This window comes from Lichenostomus cassidix, chromosome Z (assembly GCF_008360975.1).
Source record: "Lichenostomus cassidix isolate B80296 chromosome Z, HeHo_3.0, whole genome shotgun sequence".
In the NCBI taxonomy this organism is placed as follows: Eukaryota; Metazoa; Chordata; class Aves; order Passeriformes; family Meliphagidae; genus Lichenostomus; species Lichenostomus cassidix.
In genome coordinates, this window is record NC_139511.1 from 67792916 (window position 1) to 67809992 (window position 17077).

The 17077-nt window shown below is 40.9% G+C and overlaps 1 protein-coding gene across 10 annotated transcripts in view; it reads right to left on the bottom strand.

Annotated features, from left to right (window-relative positions):
* CELF4 (CUGBP Elav-like family member 4) overlaps positions 1 to 17077 on the bottom strand; it is a 696490-nt gene that overhangs the window by 20228 nt on the left and 659185 nt on the right. For all 10 annotated transcript variants that reach the window (XR_014846705.1, XM_085042053.1, XM_085042047.1 and 7 more), the window contains one exon: positions 4659 to 4825. Coding sequence is in view for 9 of the 10 variants with exons in the window: in XM_085042053.1 (XP_084898179.1) it covers positions 4698 to 4825 (128 nt within the window). In the remaining variant the exon portion in view is untranslated. The remainder of the gene's footprint in view (positions 1 to 4658; positions 4826 to 17077) is intronic.

Sequence of the window (17077 nt, forward strand, 5' to 3'; positions counted from 1 at the left end):
TAGCATGATTGTAGGAGGCATAACTACTAAAAAATGGGATTTTATCTTGAAAAAGGATATTTGGTATGAATCTCAAGATGAACAGCCTAATAGAAAACAGTGAGATCAATGCAACTGCAGAATAGCCTCTCACTGGAGGTAATAGAAAGCTATCTGAGAGGCATAAACAACAAAATTTTCAGTTAAAAAATACACTTTCAGTAGACTTTGCATTGAAGCCATCTGAAATGACAAGAGAAGCCAGAAATTTTCCACTCACATATTTTTGTTTATGGCTATTTGGAATTTTGCTTGTTTGTTTTATTTTTGGCTGATAGTATCTGCTTACTTAAAAATGAAGTTTGTTTTCTTTTTATTTTGTTCTCTTATTAGGGAACAAAAAATGAAAAATGCAAAGTTTTCTAGTTAGGTAAACTATACATTCCAATTAAAAAAAAAAAAAAAGAAAAAAAGACATTTCCTCAGAGTAAAAATACTACCTATTCCAGACAGCTGCAAAAACATGCATTTCCTGCATTTTACAATAAACCACACATCAGTCCATGTTCAAGAAGCTGTGAAGGAGGACCTGAAAATCTTTTTTTTTTTTCTCTATTTGAGCTTTGGCCTATGTTATTTCCCCTGGTGTTTTGGAGAAGCAGGTTGCCTGGGCAGTGCATTTATTTAATGTTTTGTCACTACTCAGAAACACAGCTAAGAAAACATTGCTGTTAATCTTTTTTCAGTTTTTTTTCATTCTTCTGCTTCCCTTTTGCCTCACTCAGTTTTTCTCACTCACACTCACTTTATCTCACCCAGTTTCATGCCAGTCAGTGCTCTGGGTTAGTTTCACCCCAATGTCTCTTCATCTTTAGCTTTAAATAAAACTTCAGCAGCAGCAGAGTGTCTGTCTGAGGTGAAAAACATCACTTTGCCAATGACTGCAATGAAGCCACAGAAGTGGAATGGACAGGATTTTCATGGCTCTTGTGTGCAGTGTCTTTTATTGAACTATTAGCTGGATGCTCCTGGGCTGCTCTGCCTTCTGTCCGGAGCTCTGGAAGAGCTGTGCATTTTTCTAGGCAGTACCTATGTGTCCCTGCAGTCCTCCATGGGCCCAGGGCTCTGACAGGCACTGTGGGCTGCTCCAGCAGCTTTGGCATAGCACATGGCATGGAAGGGCTCCTAGGAATGGCCACCTAAGGGATCTGTGGGTTCCAGGTTGTTTTTTTCTTAATTATTTTATGCATTTACTATCTGAAAGACACATGGAGTATCTCCAAATCCTTGCTTCCTAGTCCTGAGGGGGGGAGTGGTAATAGAATATATTGATTTTTGCAGAGTTGCCTCAAATGATCCTCCTCTCTTTTGCTTTCTCACAGCCCATCCTTCCTCCCCCCCGCCTTTTTATTTATTTTTTTTTCCCTACAACCACTTCTTTAATTATAAAGAAAAAAGAACAGGGATAGCCATTTTGCCATCTAAATTCTTCAGGGCTTTGCTTGCTGCAGCTTTGGGCTTATCTGCCACATCACAGAGACCCTTTTAGTGTTTGACAGCAAGTTTAGAGCATGTGCAAAGAAAACAAAGGACTTCAGATCACTGTGGCCTAGACTGCTTGTGTCCCAAAAGGGAGAATTACAAGTCTTTTTTACAAAATGTGCATCCAGAATTAAAATTTAGTGAAGCTCTTTCTTTCTCAGTTAAGTAAAAAACACTGTGGTGGATTATATCAAACTAGGTGCTGCTTTTGTTTGTTTTTGTTGTCATCGTTGGCAACTTCTTATTTTTTGAAAGCAATTCAATAGAAAAAAGCCCTTCCTTGGAAAAATCCCAATTAAGAAATTTCTTGAGCATCCTCTTGAAGCACATGAGTAATTACCCTGATGTCAATGTGGTTATACACATGCTTCAAATTGGAATTAAAGACCCCGAAGAGCTGCATCCAAAGTAAAGATAGATAAAAACTGCAGTGAAGTTATTGTGTTTCTATCAGTTAAAGGAAGTTGCAAATCAAGCCAGCTGTGGAGGAACAACAATACTGTGCTGAGCCCAGAACAGCTGACCTATCTGAGCCAGGCTTGCTCCTGAGGGCTTAGCTCTGTGCTGACCACTACTGCCCAGCCCTACTGGGATCTCACCCATGGCCATAACTAAGAATCCTAGGGTGCTCCTAGGGTGCTGTTATCAATATTCCCAAGCACTGGGAAGCAGAGGAGCTGAAGGAAGATGGGGATTTTAGCCCTTCTGGGTATCCTTGCTGTCACCATGTGTGCTCTCCAGTCTATTGCAGCATGGCACTCCCTGCGCTAACCCAAATCCTGCCCTGATGAATGTTCCTACAGTGTCCTCCTGAGGCCACATGCACTCGGGAAATTCTTTCTGTTAGGTGGAAAAACACGTGCATAAACCCTTTTTCCCCAGAGAATTCCTTTCTGCTAAAAGTCAGGTACAGCTCCTGCAGTGGGCTCAGCAAGGTGTGAGCATGCAAGAGAATGAGGACCTCTGAGATACATTTTGGTACCATCTCTAAACAAGGCTCCTCTAAGATGATGGTGGAAGTGATCTGGTGGTGTCAACTGAATGATTTTTCTGGACAGCAGAGCACTGAAGCCAAAGTGAAGGCCAGGTAGGCTAAAGGACTTCCTATCTAGAGGCAACACTTCAAAACTTTTCTGCTTAGTAGACGCAAAGGAAAGGAAAAAAGTGCTCTAAGAGAGATATATGGAATTGTATTACCGTTTAACCTGCTGTTTCATTTTTATATAATTTACTGGGGAAAAAACCCACCCAAACAACAAATCTTACTCCTACTAGTGAGTAATCTTTTTGTAGGAAACAAGCTGAGACCTCAGAGCACTTCATGAGGAACCATGATAATAAAAACCACCAAAGACTCATACTGGTGAATCTTTAACAACACAGATATCCACAGCCCTGCATCTTCTTACACCACCATGAGAAACAAGCATAACCTCAACGAGCACAGCTATGCTAAGAGATAAATCTTGATGCCTAACTTGGGAGATCTTTGTGTTCCTCAATCCCTCTGCAGGTATCACAGAAAACCTCCCTGACCAAGGCAGCCCTGCTTGAACACAATTGCATGCATGCATCCCCGCTCTCCCCCAGCAAAGCCTGCAGAAAAAAGCCAGTGTGATGAAGCAAAAAGCATTTGGATATGGCAACATATTTTGGTTTCAAGCTTCCAAGAGGCCTTTCCATAAGCAAGGAAAAGAAAAGAGGTATTTGAAGGGGGAAAATGCATTGACAGTTGTCTTAATATAGTCACATATAAAGGAGGTTCTAAACTATGGAGGCTATTTCTTGCACATGCACCTAATATGTTTATTGAAAGGTTTCTTAATCTCCTTCATGTTGTCTTCAGTGCAGCACCTCTTTAAAAGACATTTTGATCCCATTCCTTAATTCTCACTGGAAAGGATACTGCTCTGAAGACAGCAAAAATATATTTTTCAAAGATATTTGGGATACCAGTGAAAAATTAAAACACTCTCTTGTTCTTTGGGAAAGCTGAAGATAGGGATTTTCTGCCTGTCTTAGATGAGACCAAAGAGGCCTGAATAAAAATCACAGAATCTTAGACATTACAGCTAAAATGGTATAGAAAGGTCACCTGTCCAATCTCTTTATCACTAATTCAGGAGTACAAATTGCTTAGGGCCTCCCTAGATACTGAGTTTATTGGGGAATCTCTGGTGTGTAACAGTTTTAACAATAGGGAGACTTCCTGTCTCTGTAAACAAATACATAGGGGTTTATATTTCTGTTTCTCAAATAATTACCTAATGGAAGAGCCAGCCAGTGGTGGAAAATATTTCCATTTTTGGAAACATCTCCATTTTTGTTATTGGTGATACTTTGGGATTCCAGTGATACAAGCTGCTGCTTCTGATATTTTTGGTGTTGTTACACGTTAGAAGTTCCCTTGGAACATCCAGCTGGTTTCTTTCCAGCAATACATGGTACATGAGTATAAAAATGAGACCCCAAGTCCTCACTCCAGCTAAGCTTCTTTGGATTTGGTTGGGTTTTATCTACGTGCAGGAGTTTAAAACAACAGACCAAGAAGTGAACATGGATCCTTCTATTAATTTATTTTGTTTGCGAATAAATAAATTAGGGGTTATTTGGTTGTCAGGAAGACATATTTACATTAAGTTATTATGCTGGGATGGAATTGGATACAGACTGTACCGCATGAAGAATGAAGAATGCTTTGAAACGTTTGCAACACAGAGCTATTGAGACAGACACTGTCCCAGTCCAGTCACCTGGGATTAAACCGCAGCCCAGTCCCACCTCTTAACTGCAGATTTTCTTCAAGCACCAGAAATGCTCTCTTTCACTGAGCAAGGGGAATCAGGACAGCTGCTGACTCTCCTCTAGTGACCAGAAACACTTTCTAGAGATGCAGGATGCCCCTGGGATGAGGAACTTGGCTTATCCCTTGTTGAGCATCCTTCCACCTCTTTTTCTAAAGAGACACACACACAGACAGTTCCTAGTTTATGTGTGGGTGCATGTCTAAACAGAGTGGCTCTAGCCAGAGTCAAAAAGGCAGAAGATAGAGAGTCACAGAGCTGAATCTCCTTGAGGGTCTACAACACAGAGAGACGCTACAAGTGTAGCTGACACCCCCTTCCCCATGCAGTTACCTGTGCTAGTGCTTTGTATCCAGTGGTTCCCTCAACCCTTCAGTAGGGACGATTAGCATCCTTTGGCCTCTTCAGCTGCACCTTCAGCCTCTTCATGCCAATCTGGAATCCATTCATGGCCTGGATAGCAGCTTGGGCACTGGCAGGATTGTCAAAACTCACAAAACCTGTCAAAACATGAGGCAAGGCAGGGGACTTAATGAGCTGAAGGGTGCCAAGGCACGTACATGCAACGACCACTGAGAATGAACATGGGGAAGGGGGTGAGGGCGCTGAGAGAGGGGAATTGAGCAGGTAGGAGGGTGGGCAGGTGGGCAGGAGAGTGAGGAGAGGATGGTTGCCAATGTGGGACAAAGGGTAGGAGGGGTTGTTACAGATCAGTGTCCCAGGACACATTGCCTGGTCTGAGTGCCAGTCTGAACACTAGACTATGTGGAGCACAGGGATCCAAATGTTGGTGCCACAGGATTTGGGTCACCTTTGAGCTGCGAGTCAGCAGATGTAATGCATGGTCTCAAGGCACTCTGTCTTCCTCTATTTCCCTCCATCCTGACTGGGGTAAACCTCTACACCTTCCTTAACTTGCCAGCATAACCTTTTCTTTGCCTTCCAACACTAATGATGAGGGGAGCCTGGTACTACTGCTACTTCCTCATTATGGCAATATCAGTAAAATGTGAATTTAATAAAATTTTAATTATTGTATTAATTGGCATGAATAGTTTGATTGTTGGCCAGCCAAGCAATATAAAGAGCTTTAATCACTGTCACTTCCTGCAGGATGCCTGTTGACTCTGCAGTTGGAAGATGAACACTAGTGCTTTCCTAACGTGGTTTCCCTATGGAATTTCATACTTTGCCAGCAAATTTTCCAATCAACCACAGAACACATCCAGCACTAGAAACAACTACAGTGACTGAATATTGTATCTGTGGGTCAGCTAAGACATTCTTTGGCTCAATTTGCTCTCTAACAACCTGATGAAGCAATAAGGGTCAGAACCACACAGGATGCAATGCATCTAATGCTCTCGGCTTTGGGAAGGGTTTTTGGTGTGGGTTGACTTTTTTTTTCCTTCTTTCTGTTTTTTTAATGTTAGATCTGAAAAAGGCCTCATTTGCCCAGACTGTATACGGCTGTAGCTGGAGTGACCATGGGTCTGAGATATTGTTGAGGCAGGGGGCCATCACATTGCACAAGCATTGCCTCTGCTACTTTTGCCAGAAATGTCCCTGTGTGCCAGCAACATTTCTGAGCACAAACCTTGGGTGAGACTAGCCTGGACCAGCCTGCTCTCCAGACAAAGCCATCTGTTTACCCACCCCTGCAAGGCTCTGGCAGCACAAATCAATCCTAGGAGCCTGGTGTTGCTCAACAGACAGGCTGAAATGAAGAGACGGTTTTGGAGAGCCCCTCAAAAAGCTGCCAGGTGTACACCTGCTCCTGACAGCAGCACCAGGCCTGGCTTACAGCCTTGGGCTGTGCTGCAGATGCTTTCAGAAGCTTCTGCTCCCTGGTCTAGTTCCTCCTGGGAAGTGAGTCTCACAGGTGACACAGGGTGGCTTGCATCTGAAAAAGACACAGAGCTGTGCTTGCAAGGGCACCTTCTCACTCCTGCACTAAAGCTGTGCTCACTGACCTTGGCTAATAATGTAACTTCATGACAGGCCAGGAAACCTATGGTCTTAGCCTCGAAGTGAGATAACAGGTTTACTGGCTCTGGCACATGGAGCTTTAAAAGGGAAGCTCATGGAATAAACAGGGAATCTTCTTTGTCCTCCCCTTTTGAAGCCAAGGCTCCAAGTAAACTGGCTGTCCATGCAGTTTTTCTGCCAACCACCTGGATGAGGAGGTACCACCAACACTGCAGCTCTGAAGATGAACAGACAAAAAGTACTATCAAGCCCCACAGCAATCATCAATTTCTAGGGAGAAAACTGGAGAGCTATAGTGAGTAATGTGCTGTGGTATTATTCAACAGCAATAGATCTGCTCTTGCCATCACTTATTAGCCAGTAAGTGTGTGGTGATGTTACCAGTTCACCTTTGACTACTTGAAAAATCTATCAACAAGGCCTTATGATTCAATTCCATCAAAGGAATAAATTAAACGCTTCCTGGTTTCACTCAATTATATTAAGACTTTAAGTACTTCTGGAAACTCTCTTGGGGATGCCTTACTTGAGCTTCCCCAAGCTCAAGTATATTCCTTAAATATGTTGTCTATGTACCTCACATCTTTGAATACAGGATATAGTGAAACCTATTTATTTTTAAAAATCACATCTGGATTGTTGATGTTCCTGGCCAGCACCCATAAGTTACATCTAAAACAGTAGACTAAAGCTCTGCCTGGGAAGTTCAGAGAAACTGGAACCTAATAATCTGTACTGTTGAGATTTTTTGGTATTTGTTTAACACCAAACAATTCCTGGACAAAAGTCTGAGTATTAGCACAGAGGAGAGGCTGTTTTCAGTAGTTAACTTGGATGTGGCTGTGATGTTCTGGAAAGTGAGAGAATTTAATAATTTGGGTGTAGGCCATTCTGTGCCAGCTGTCCCCAGTGCCAGGGAGAAACACCAGGTATGTTTACTTTACTAATATACACACAGTGATCCAATATCAAAGCTGAGTTGGCTGCAGCTGGATGGTTGCTTAGCTCATGTCTTTAGAGAACCTACCTGGCCTGGCAACTTTGATTTCTACTCTTGCAACAGGTCCTGTTGGGATGTTCCTCCTACTGACTCAGTGCACATGTCTAGATTGTGCTGCACGTTCATCCGTTTGTGAACAAAACACCTTCGGACCCTACAATGATCAGGGGAGGTCCAGCCAGTGGAGTGTAGGGTGGGATGTCTCTCATCAGGACACCCTCAGCTGTGCTCAGTTGAATCCCTGGTCAGGGATCAGTGCTGGCTGCAGTGGAGGCATCCAGCATAAACCAAGGCACATCTGTTGAGGGATCTCCCTGGTTCCATAGTTAGGGGTGACATCTCAAGGTAAGATGTCAATTGTCTAGTGCCTGGGGTGAGTCACTCCCCAAAGTGATGTTAACAGCTGAATCAAACCCCTCAAGAAATGCTGCCCACTATGACAGAAGGTTATTATTTGTCTACTCTTGCCAAGACTAGGCCTTCAAGGGATGATAAGCCCTTGTGCTGGGGTGCTAATATAGTCGTACCTCTGTAAGAATCTTTCTGTGAGATAAGCTCACAAAGCCATTCCAGCTTTTATCATCACTTTGCTTTTTAGATGGAATTCTAAGCCCATTTCCTCATTCTGTGCAAAGCTGTAAATAATACAGCATTTTAACAAATGGGACTAATAAGAGAGATCAGAAGTGCATTTGCTCACTATATTTCATTTAGACCAGATAATGAAGCTGGGACTTGTACTTTGATTTTGGTATTAGTTGCCTACAGATTTGGACCAGATTTTTTTTCTCCTTAGTTGTTCTGCTACTCACTGATGCAATATAAAAATCTCCACTGGCTGGATGCTGAGGGTAGAGGAACAGGAGTTGTAGAGCTAGAGGAAGACAAGGAAAATGGCAAATGCCTATAACTGTGTATTTTCTTTTTGAGCACATTCTAAGGACAGGGCAGCTAATTACTCTAGCTTTATATTTCCCTGTTTTAGTTTATAGGGGCCTTGATACTCTCAGAAGTTGCTGGTGCATTCAACTCTCCCTCTTTCCTGTTATTTGTGTGTAGTTGTGTTTCATATTGTTGAAGGTATTTGGATAAACTGCAGAGAAGAAAAGCTATGGCTTATCCTGAGATTTGAGATGTTACAGTGGATAAGGGATAGGCAGATAGACAGGCATGTTGGGCAAACAACTGCATATTCCTTTCTCTTCTCAGGTCAAATATCTACTGGCAGATTTGACTCTTTTTGTTGTTATTACATGCACTACTGGCAGTTAACCATCTTTGTTTCTCCTCTTCTATGTCAGCAGGGTTGATGGTACCATGACAGATTTAAACATGTATGACTAGGAACAGAATGTATGTACTGGGAAAATAACTTAAATACTTGCATCCTAAATGTCTTTAACAGTTTAACATTTGAGCCCATGGGCTCAAAGCATGATGGCAGTACTACAGTTCCTATCTGTGTTTTGAACACCACCCCTGTATTGTCGTGTACATACTTGAAGGACAAAAGAGAAAGGGAGAGGTTAAAAAGCTTGAAGCTCTTTCTGTGCATCAGTTAATTAATAATCAGAGAAATATATGTTCTGGTCTGGAGATGGTTGGTAGGAGGACAGCATTTTGTGATAAATCTACTTTATGGGGGGGATGTTGGTGTTTCTCTTCTTTTTTCCTTCCACCCCCCCCCCCCCCCCCAGGCATTATGTAAAAACGCTGTTCTAATAAATGATTTATCAAAAGCACAAAGAAAGGAGAAAGCTGCTAGGACAGCAACCGAGGACATCTACTCTTTCTTATTCTGCACACCATATTCCAGAAAGGTACTGTTGTTGGAGCCCACTCTTTCTTCTGGCCTGTTCTTTTCCTGCAGGACTGTATGAGCTCTTAGCAGGCAGACACTTGTGTAGAATTTTGGAATTGCTTCATTTTCTCCCCCTTTCTTCCATAGAAGGTTCGTGTGGTGTGGCGTGCAGAGGGAGCTTTGTGCCTTTCTCTTGACATGATCAGCATGATCACCAATGGCTTTGTGTAACAGATGTTACTTAAGGACTGTTTTTCTGTTTTAATCAGCCAGGATGATAAAGAAGGGAATTCACAATCTATCTCAGAGTATGCCTGAAGACTGTTCTGAACTGTAAACTTTTTGTTTATGGTCCATGTTGTGTCTGCATGTCCACGAATTAGTTTGTGCAATAAGAGCAGTGCTGAATGAGCACATAATTATGTTTCCATGGATCCATAATTGGTCCTTCAGAGTCTTCTGTTTCTCTTTGCATCCAGCAAGGAGAATTAGTGGTTAATGTGCAAAACAGTCTCTTGATTATCTGCTACCAGGTTGAAATAACATGTTGTCTCTCTTGGGCAGGACCTTTACTCTGGATAGAGCCCAGTGCTTGGTAACTACAGTGAACCACCCTTAAATTGGGAGTCAAGATCACGAATGAGATCCAGATGCAAGCTTTTCATCCAGACTCCTGAACTGGGGGCAGATGGTCCTACAGCAGGTCCACTTATGTAACTATGCTGCCTTCAGGCAATGGAAAGGAAAAGAGGACCTTGAAGGAACAAGTATTAAACTTGCCCTAAAATTAAGAGGAGTCTTTTAATCTATGTTCCAGACACTTGCTGCCATCTCAAAGATAAACTTTGCAAGAGATTGCAACAGAGACCAGCAGAAATTGCTGCTTATTAGCTCCTTTTAGGCCAGAGATTTTTTTTTACTGGCTCTGGCTGTCAGAGCATTTGTCTGACTGCATTGAGGGATCTCTCTTGGTACTTCTTGTTCCTTTAGTTATGAAAGTCACTAGCTAAGGAGAGCATCTCTGAACATTTTCTCTTGACATTCAACCTGTATTCATTTCACCAGAGAGAAATGAGAATAACAGAAGAGCAAGGATCTGCTGCTCAGCTTGTGGAAGAGAATGAGAAGAAAGGCAATGCACATGGCCTAGACACTAGCAAAGAAGTCCATGTTTCTTGCTTCCCTTGTGGCCAAAGTGATTTTTCCCAGGCCATAAGAAGGGACTTTGCCAGACTACAACCACAGATTCATAAAGTATCCTGAGTTGGAAGGGATCCACAAGGATCATTGCACAGGACATCCCAAGAGTCACACCATGTATCTGAGAATACTAAAATTGAGGGACCTGCAGAAAGCACAGGTAATTGGTTAGACCAGAGACCTTGCTCTCCTGTCCTTCCTCCAAGAATCTGAGTTGGTAATTAAGGAATTAGTGATTAATATAATTGGTTATTAATATAATTGTTCCCTTAGCGCAAGGTTTCCTTGCTTTCATTACTGATCAGTGAAAGGTGAGATCTAGGGAGGCTTTTTTTGGTATGAGGGCAGCAATAAGGTGCTCACATCACAGTAGTCTTCCTGTGGGAAGAGTGCTGTTCAGTAGCTCCTGACCTTCTCCCCCCACCAGGACCTGGCCACCTGCTCCTCAGACCTTCCCTGCTACTTCAGTCTGTTTAATTCCTATGACTACTCAGTTGCTTTTTCTCTGTGTTTATTAGTCTTATCAGAGAATGGAGGCTTTCCTTTAATTGCCTTGCAAGGTCTTTACCTTGCTGTGTTCTTTACACAATGTACTAGCTGCTGCCTTGCAATTTTTTAGTGCTGTAAAGAATTTCAGGATACAATCTGTATGTAAGTAGCTCTATAATGTATGTGTGCATTGGAAGGTATTGTATTGTAAGGTGATTTATGGGTACTGGAATACTCAATAAAGGAGTGCGTCTGCAGATCAAGGGCATAGCACTTCAGCTGTTTTCCGGTGTCTAATAGGGTTGGATGACTTTTTGGATTATTTAACCTTCCACTGCTGTTTAATCATGTCCAAGAGAGATCTGTCTACCCAGCTATCCATCCCATCCATCCATCAATTTATTTTTTTAATGTATGAAACAGTCAGTAACTGACGACTGTGCTAAACAACTACTATTAAATATTTCCCATCTGTGGGATGAGATAATTGGAAACTCAGAATATTCGAAGAATTGGCTCAGAAATTTGCTGAACCATTAATGTTCATTTTAGAAATTTATGGAATATTAGAAAACCTTCAAAGTGTTCCAGGAAAAGAAGAATTCTGATATTAATTTTTTAAGGATGTAAACTAGGTGACCTGATAAACTTGCTTAAACTTTCATAAGCGTCAGGAAAGAGATGAGAATTTTGATATGAGATAATATAACAAAGAACCTAAAGATATACAATTAGTACCAATCATCATGGTTTCATAGAATACAGCACCTATCAAATGAAACTGATTGCAGGAAATTGCAAGTTCGATGAATACAGTAAGTTGTCGTAAAGTGTATTTAAACTTTATTGGAGTATTTGAAAGGGCCCTGCAGCACAGAAAATTAAATCAGCCCAGAAATGAGACCACCAAAAAACCTGTCAATTGTGACAAACAGATTTGCAGAGATTCCAGTAGGCTCCTTCAACACTGTGCTGAAACCTCTGTGCTATTCAATTTCTCTAACATTACCAGGAAGACATTTGAAGTAATTACTGGTGAAATTGGCCAATCATACAAAAATGGTGAAATAATGACAGAAGGAAGTGACCTTGGTCACTGCGTAGGCTGGACTCAGTTCAAGGGTGTTCATTTTAATCCAATCAAATGCAAAATTAAGTATCTGCAGGAAAAAGCAAGTGGGTCACTTACAAAAAGAGGAAATCCTCATTAGAAAACAGTGCTGCTTAAGAAAAAGATGGGTGCCGTAATAACAGCCAAATATATGAGCTCTCAGGACTGTGTTGAAATTCTTAAAGTCCCAAGACTTAGTACTGTATTGGGATGTGAATATCCTCTAGAAGTAGCAAGGTAATGTTACCTCTGAGTATGGCTCAGGAAAGGTTCTTACTGGAATTCTGCATTGAGTTCTAGTGATTGCTCTATAAAACAAAGAAGCTTAATACTTATTCAGAAGTAGAAGAGTAATTCTGGGTCTGAAAGTGTAATGAGAGTGGCCACAGTTTATTGAAGAGAAGGTTAAACATACTTCTGGCCATAGTCTATAAATAATATCTACTAAAACATGGGGTTCTTTTAGAATAGGGGGAAAAAAGAAGAGCTTGCTGATTTCTTGTAGCTGGGAGCAGGCATTTGACAAACTTAAAATGGAAATAAGACACCAAGTCTGCATTTTTTAAATAGTGAAGGTAATTAACTATTTTGGAAACATCTTGTTTAGCAATAGGGGTGGAGCACCTATCACATGAAACCTTGATTAAGAGATTTTCTAAAAGGGATGCTATGACTCAAGCAGAAGGTTTTAACCTGTCACATGAGCTGAGGCATCTGGCATATGTTTTTTCAGAGTTCAGTCCAAAAGATCAGAACACTTTCTTCTGATACTGCATATCTGTCTGTCTATTGTTCATTTTGCACTTCAGATATTTAAAAATCAGTTCTCGCCTACTGATCTGGGATGGATTGAGGTAACAGTCATGATAGAGGTGACAATTGATGCTAATGCCTTGTAATAAATGGCCCCAAAGTGTGGGCTGCAGACCACTGAGAGGGCTGACTGGTACTCGTTCTTCATCTTGCTTCCAGCTGAGAGAAACTGAACAGATGGGAAGGGGAGATTAAATGAAGAGTGAACGTAGATGGCATGATTAACTTTCTCTAAAGGTCAGAACACCCAGTGCAGAAGGTAGCTTGAAATACACAAGTATCTTCCTTATGTCACCTTCCTGTCTTCCTGTGCACAAAACTACCTCTCTACGTTGAATCAGTGTGAGCTGGAGTGTGCAGAGCAGTTGGTCCTTGTTTTTGTGCATTGCCTGTTGGATGCTCTCCAGACAGAGAAGCATCCAGGCAGAAGAAGCAGAGTCTTCTCTGAAAGCAGAGGGCTATAGATGCTGACCCTGAATATATGGTCATTGAGACCAAGAAGGACTTTTCCACCTAAGAGTCTTCTCTTTCATAATCTGTATGGTGTTTTATTGTTTTTCATAGGAAAACTGTTGTCATGACTCATGTTGAAAGCACAAGGGTAAGATTCAAGATTAGAGTAGAATTCTGACAATTTAAACTACTGCATGGTCAGATCTGATTTGGGTTCAAACTGAAAGAGGGAAAATTTAGGTTAAATATATGAAAGAAATTTTTTACTGTGGGAAGGCTGAGGCACTGGCACAGGTTGCCCAGAGAAGTTGTGGATGCCCCCAGAACATCCCTGGAAGTGTTCAAGGCCAAGTTGAATGGGGTTGGGAGCAATCTGGGATAGTGGAAGGTGTGTCTGCCCATGGCAGGGGACTGGAGTGAGATGATCTGTAAGGTGCCTTCCAACCCAAAACATTCTACGATTCACTGATCCAAGGTTTTGGGTCACATATAATCTGGGCACATGATCAGGACCAACTTTTTCTAAAAAGATAACAGGGAGTAAAAATTTGATATAGAAAACCACACCAGATCTCTCATCATAAGAAAGGAGCAAAGATTAAAACTTCTCTTTTTCTTGTAAGCAGAGGTTTTCTAAAGAATGAGCAACTGCTTGTCTGGCACTATGGACTGTGGTTCTACCCATTTTGTAAGTAGGAGTTGAAGCCATCCAATGAATTTATGGAAAAAGTGAAGGACTGAGGCTTCAGCCATTCTTAGGAGATCCCATGAATCAAATACAGTATACATACATGTCTGCTGTGGACTAAAAGCATTGTGGTCCTTCTATAAGGAAAGTAATGTTCCAGCCCAGGTGATGATGATGATGATAATGATGATGATCTTCCTCACAAGGGAAAAACAGCCAGTGATGAATCACCCATCGGTGAGTAAACAGTATTTGTTCTCTTTTTGAATGAGTAGGACTGAAGCTATTTCCTACCTGTTCTCAGAATCAGATTGAACTCTTCTTGACTTGTTTTCTGAGCCTTCCTTGAAAATGTTTGATGTCATCATGTGCCAGTATAAGGTTTATGGGGAAAGAACATGGTTGAAAAAAGCAGGTGAAGTTTGAGGATACATTTTCTTCTCCAATGTGAAATTGGAAATAAAGAATGAGAGTGATGTAGGTTTTACACGAGTTCTAAGTAGATGCTGATGCTCAGTTAAGGATGCAGATTTTGTCTGAATAAAAATGAAGGCTATTTTTACATTTGTTTTGTTGAAGTTTCCAATATAAACAAGATGAAAATAATTACTGAGGCTCCCACCAGCCATGTCACAATCCATTTCTCATCCAAATCTAATTTTTTGCTCCCATATTCTCTCTTGGATCCTGCTCTAACTTTTTGATAAGGAAGTCATATATGAACAATACAAGTACTGAAATCACCAGTCATCATTCTTGGTCTATAAGAGACAAGCATCGTAAGAAATGATCTTCTTTTTGAAAATACTCCTTCCTGGACTAATCAAGAAAAAAAAATTCCGAAAAACAAAAACCAAAACTCCCAAATAAACCAGGAAATCTTGTCAGGAAGGCGCACTGTGAACTATACTAGTCGCTACCTTTTAACAATTCTCTCATGTCCCAGGGAGTCTCTGAAGTAGATCTATTCTTGGTGCAGCAATGCACAGAATCTTTCCATCTTGCTCTTGCTGACCATTACTTAGATGGACAACTGCCCACACTTCCCCTTCAGGTTGCTGAACACCCCATTCCTCATTATGGATACATTGGGACAACCCAACACATATAGAAAGGCCTGAAACTTTTCTTTTGACTTATTCTGGAAGTTTCTGTTCAGAAGCCAGAAGTGGTGATGAAGAGTTTTGGCCATGATTTTGGAAGGAATATTTTACTTTCTGTGGAGGCAGCTGTGTGAAAAACAGCTAACCAAACTAAAAGTGAATTGAACAAGAAAACAAACCTCCTCATAGGCAGTGAGTCATTGGGAAAGGAAAAGAAAAGAAAAAAAATATCTTAGTATCTAGACCAGGAGGCTGTAAACTAGAACTGACCTGTGCTGGGTGGCAAGAGGAGAAAGTAAAGAGTTTAAACATCTCCAGATTCAAGCAGCTAATACATTTGTGGTCCTTCCATTGAGACACCTCTATGTTTTCAATGACCACAATGGATAAGGAAATGATTGCCTGGCTTCTTCCTTCAACAACATCATGCGAATGAAACACCATCCTATTATAGCAGAGATGCTCATACATTCCTGTGGGTCTGCCAGCTGAACTTTCACCATCTGGAGCCTTCAAAGGCCTGAATGTTGGAGATCTCAGTGAAGAATCACCTGCAGCTCCTCAGAAGAGTTACAATCAGTCTGTGGGACCTGAAACATACCACAGATTGACTGTGGTCAATCTGATCTAATACTGGCTCTGGAGCCTCTGACCAATGACCCATCTGAGCTCTTGATCTACCCTTGGGTAGAAGATGGGAAACTAAGCTTGTGTTTTAATTACTGAAATAAGAGAAGTAGAAATATATCTTGAAAACATGGTTTTGAAAATGCCTTTGAATAGAAAAATTAAAGACCTGAGAAAGGCATGATGTTTATTGGTAGTTTGGACAGGATCTTACTTTAAAGGGATGGGGTAAAAATACGAGCCACCCCTAAAAAAAAGTGTGTTCTGCATTGAATTCAAAGATCCTGTAGCAAAAATTCCTCTCTCATAAGCATTTTAAAAAATTCAGCAACACAATAATCCTTCTGGAACCTGTTCAGCCATGTCAGAAGATGCACAAAGACCTAGGTGAAGGATTTACAGTTTCTGAAAACCTGTCTAGAGGAGGATTTTGGAGGGTCAGTAGAGACCTATCTTTACAAGAATCATTTAATTGCACCTTCAAATAGTCAGAACACAATCAGATTTTTAGGTCATGTTGTCCAAAAGGAAGAAAATCTCTTTCCTATCAGAGTTCACGGAGCATCTGGACGATGCTTTTAATCATATGGATTAGCTTTAGGTAGTCGTGGGAGAAGCAGAGAGCTGGACTCTGTGATCCTTGTGGGTTCCTTCCAACTTGAGATATGATTCATAGTGGTGCATGGTGTGAGAATGAGAGACAGGGGACATAGATTGAAACAGCCAAGGTTCACACTGAATAACAAGGAAAACCTCTTCACCTTGAAGGCCAGCAAGCATTGGAGGAGGTTGCTGAAATTCAAACAATTCTTCAACAATTTTCATAGTTTTCAATAACTTGTGTCTGCAAATTTTTATGTTTGTTATTGAATAAACGTGTGTCTAGTACATGTATAATGTACCTACCCATGCACATGTTATCTGACACATATATAATGTAAACACTTATATATATGCCATATGACAGATCAGCACTGGGGAGAGCAGAACTGGTGATGAATTGTTTTTGGGAATTTGAGGTAGATGAAGCCAGAAATGGTTAAGAATTATATACTTGTTTTTATGGGGATCTGCAAGTTGTTGCCCTGATGACAGTTTTTTAATTTGTCAATATATGCTATTTGAAGATTTAACTCTTGTCTGGGGATTTTTTGATTTAGGTTTACTTGCTTGAAAAGTGAAGATATGACATGCAACCACACATTGAAACAATGATAAAGTTGCAAAATGAAGCACTTGAATTGGAAATGGAAGAAATTATGTTACATATAATATTTTAATTCTGTATTGCTTTGTATATGCATAAAAGCAATGCTTCTAACCACACATTTCTGTATTTTTCTCTTTCATGGCATCCTTGTTTTAATTACTGTTGAGAATGAATAACATAACAGGGCAAGGAAAATGGCAATGTATCAGACTTGTTACTGTGAGTGTTGGAATTTAGACAGTAAATAAGACAGGGAAGGGTTGTTTTT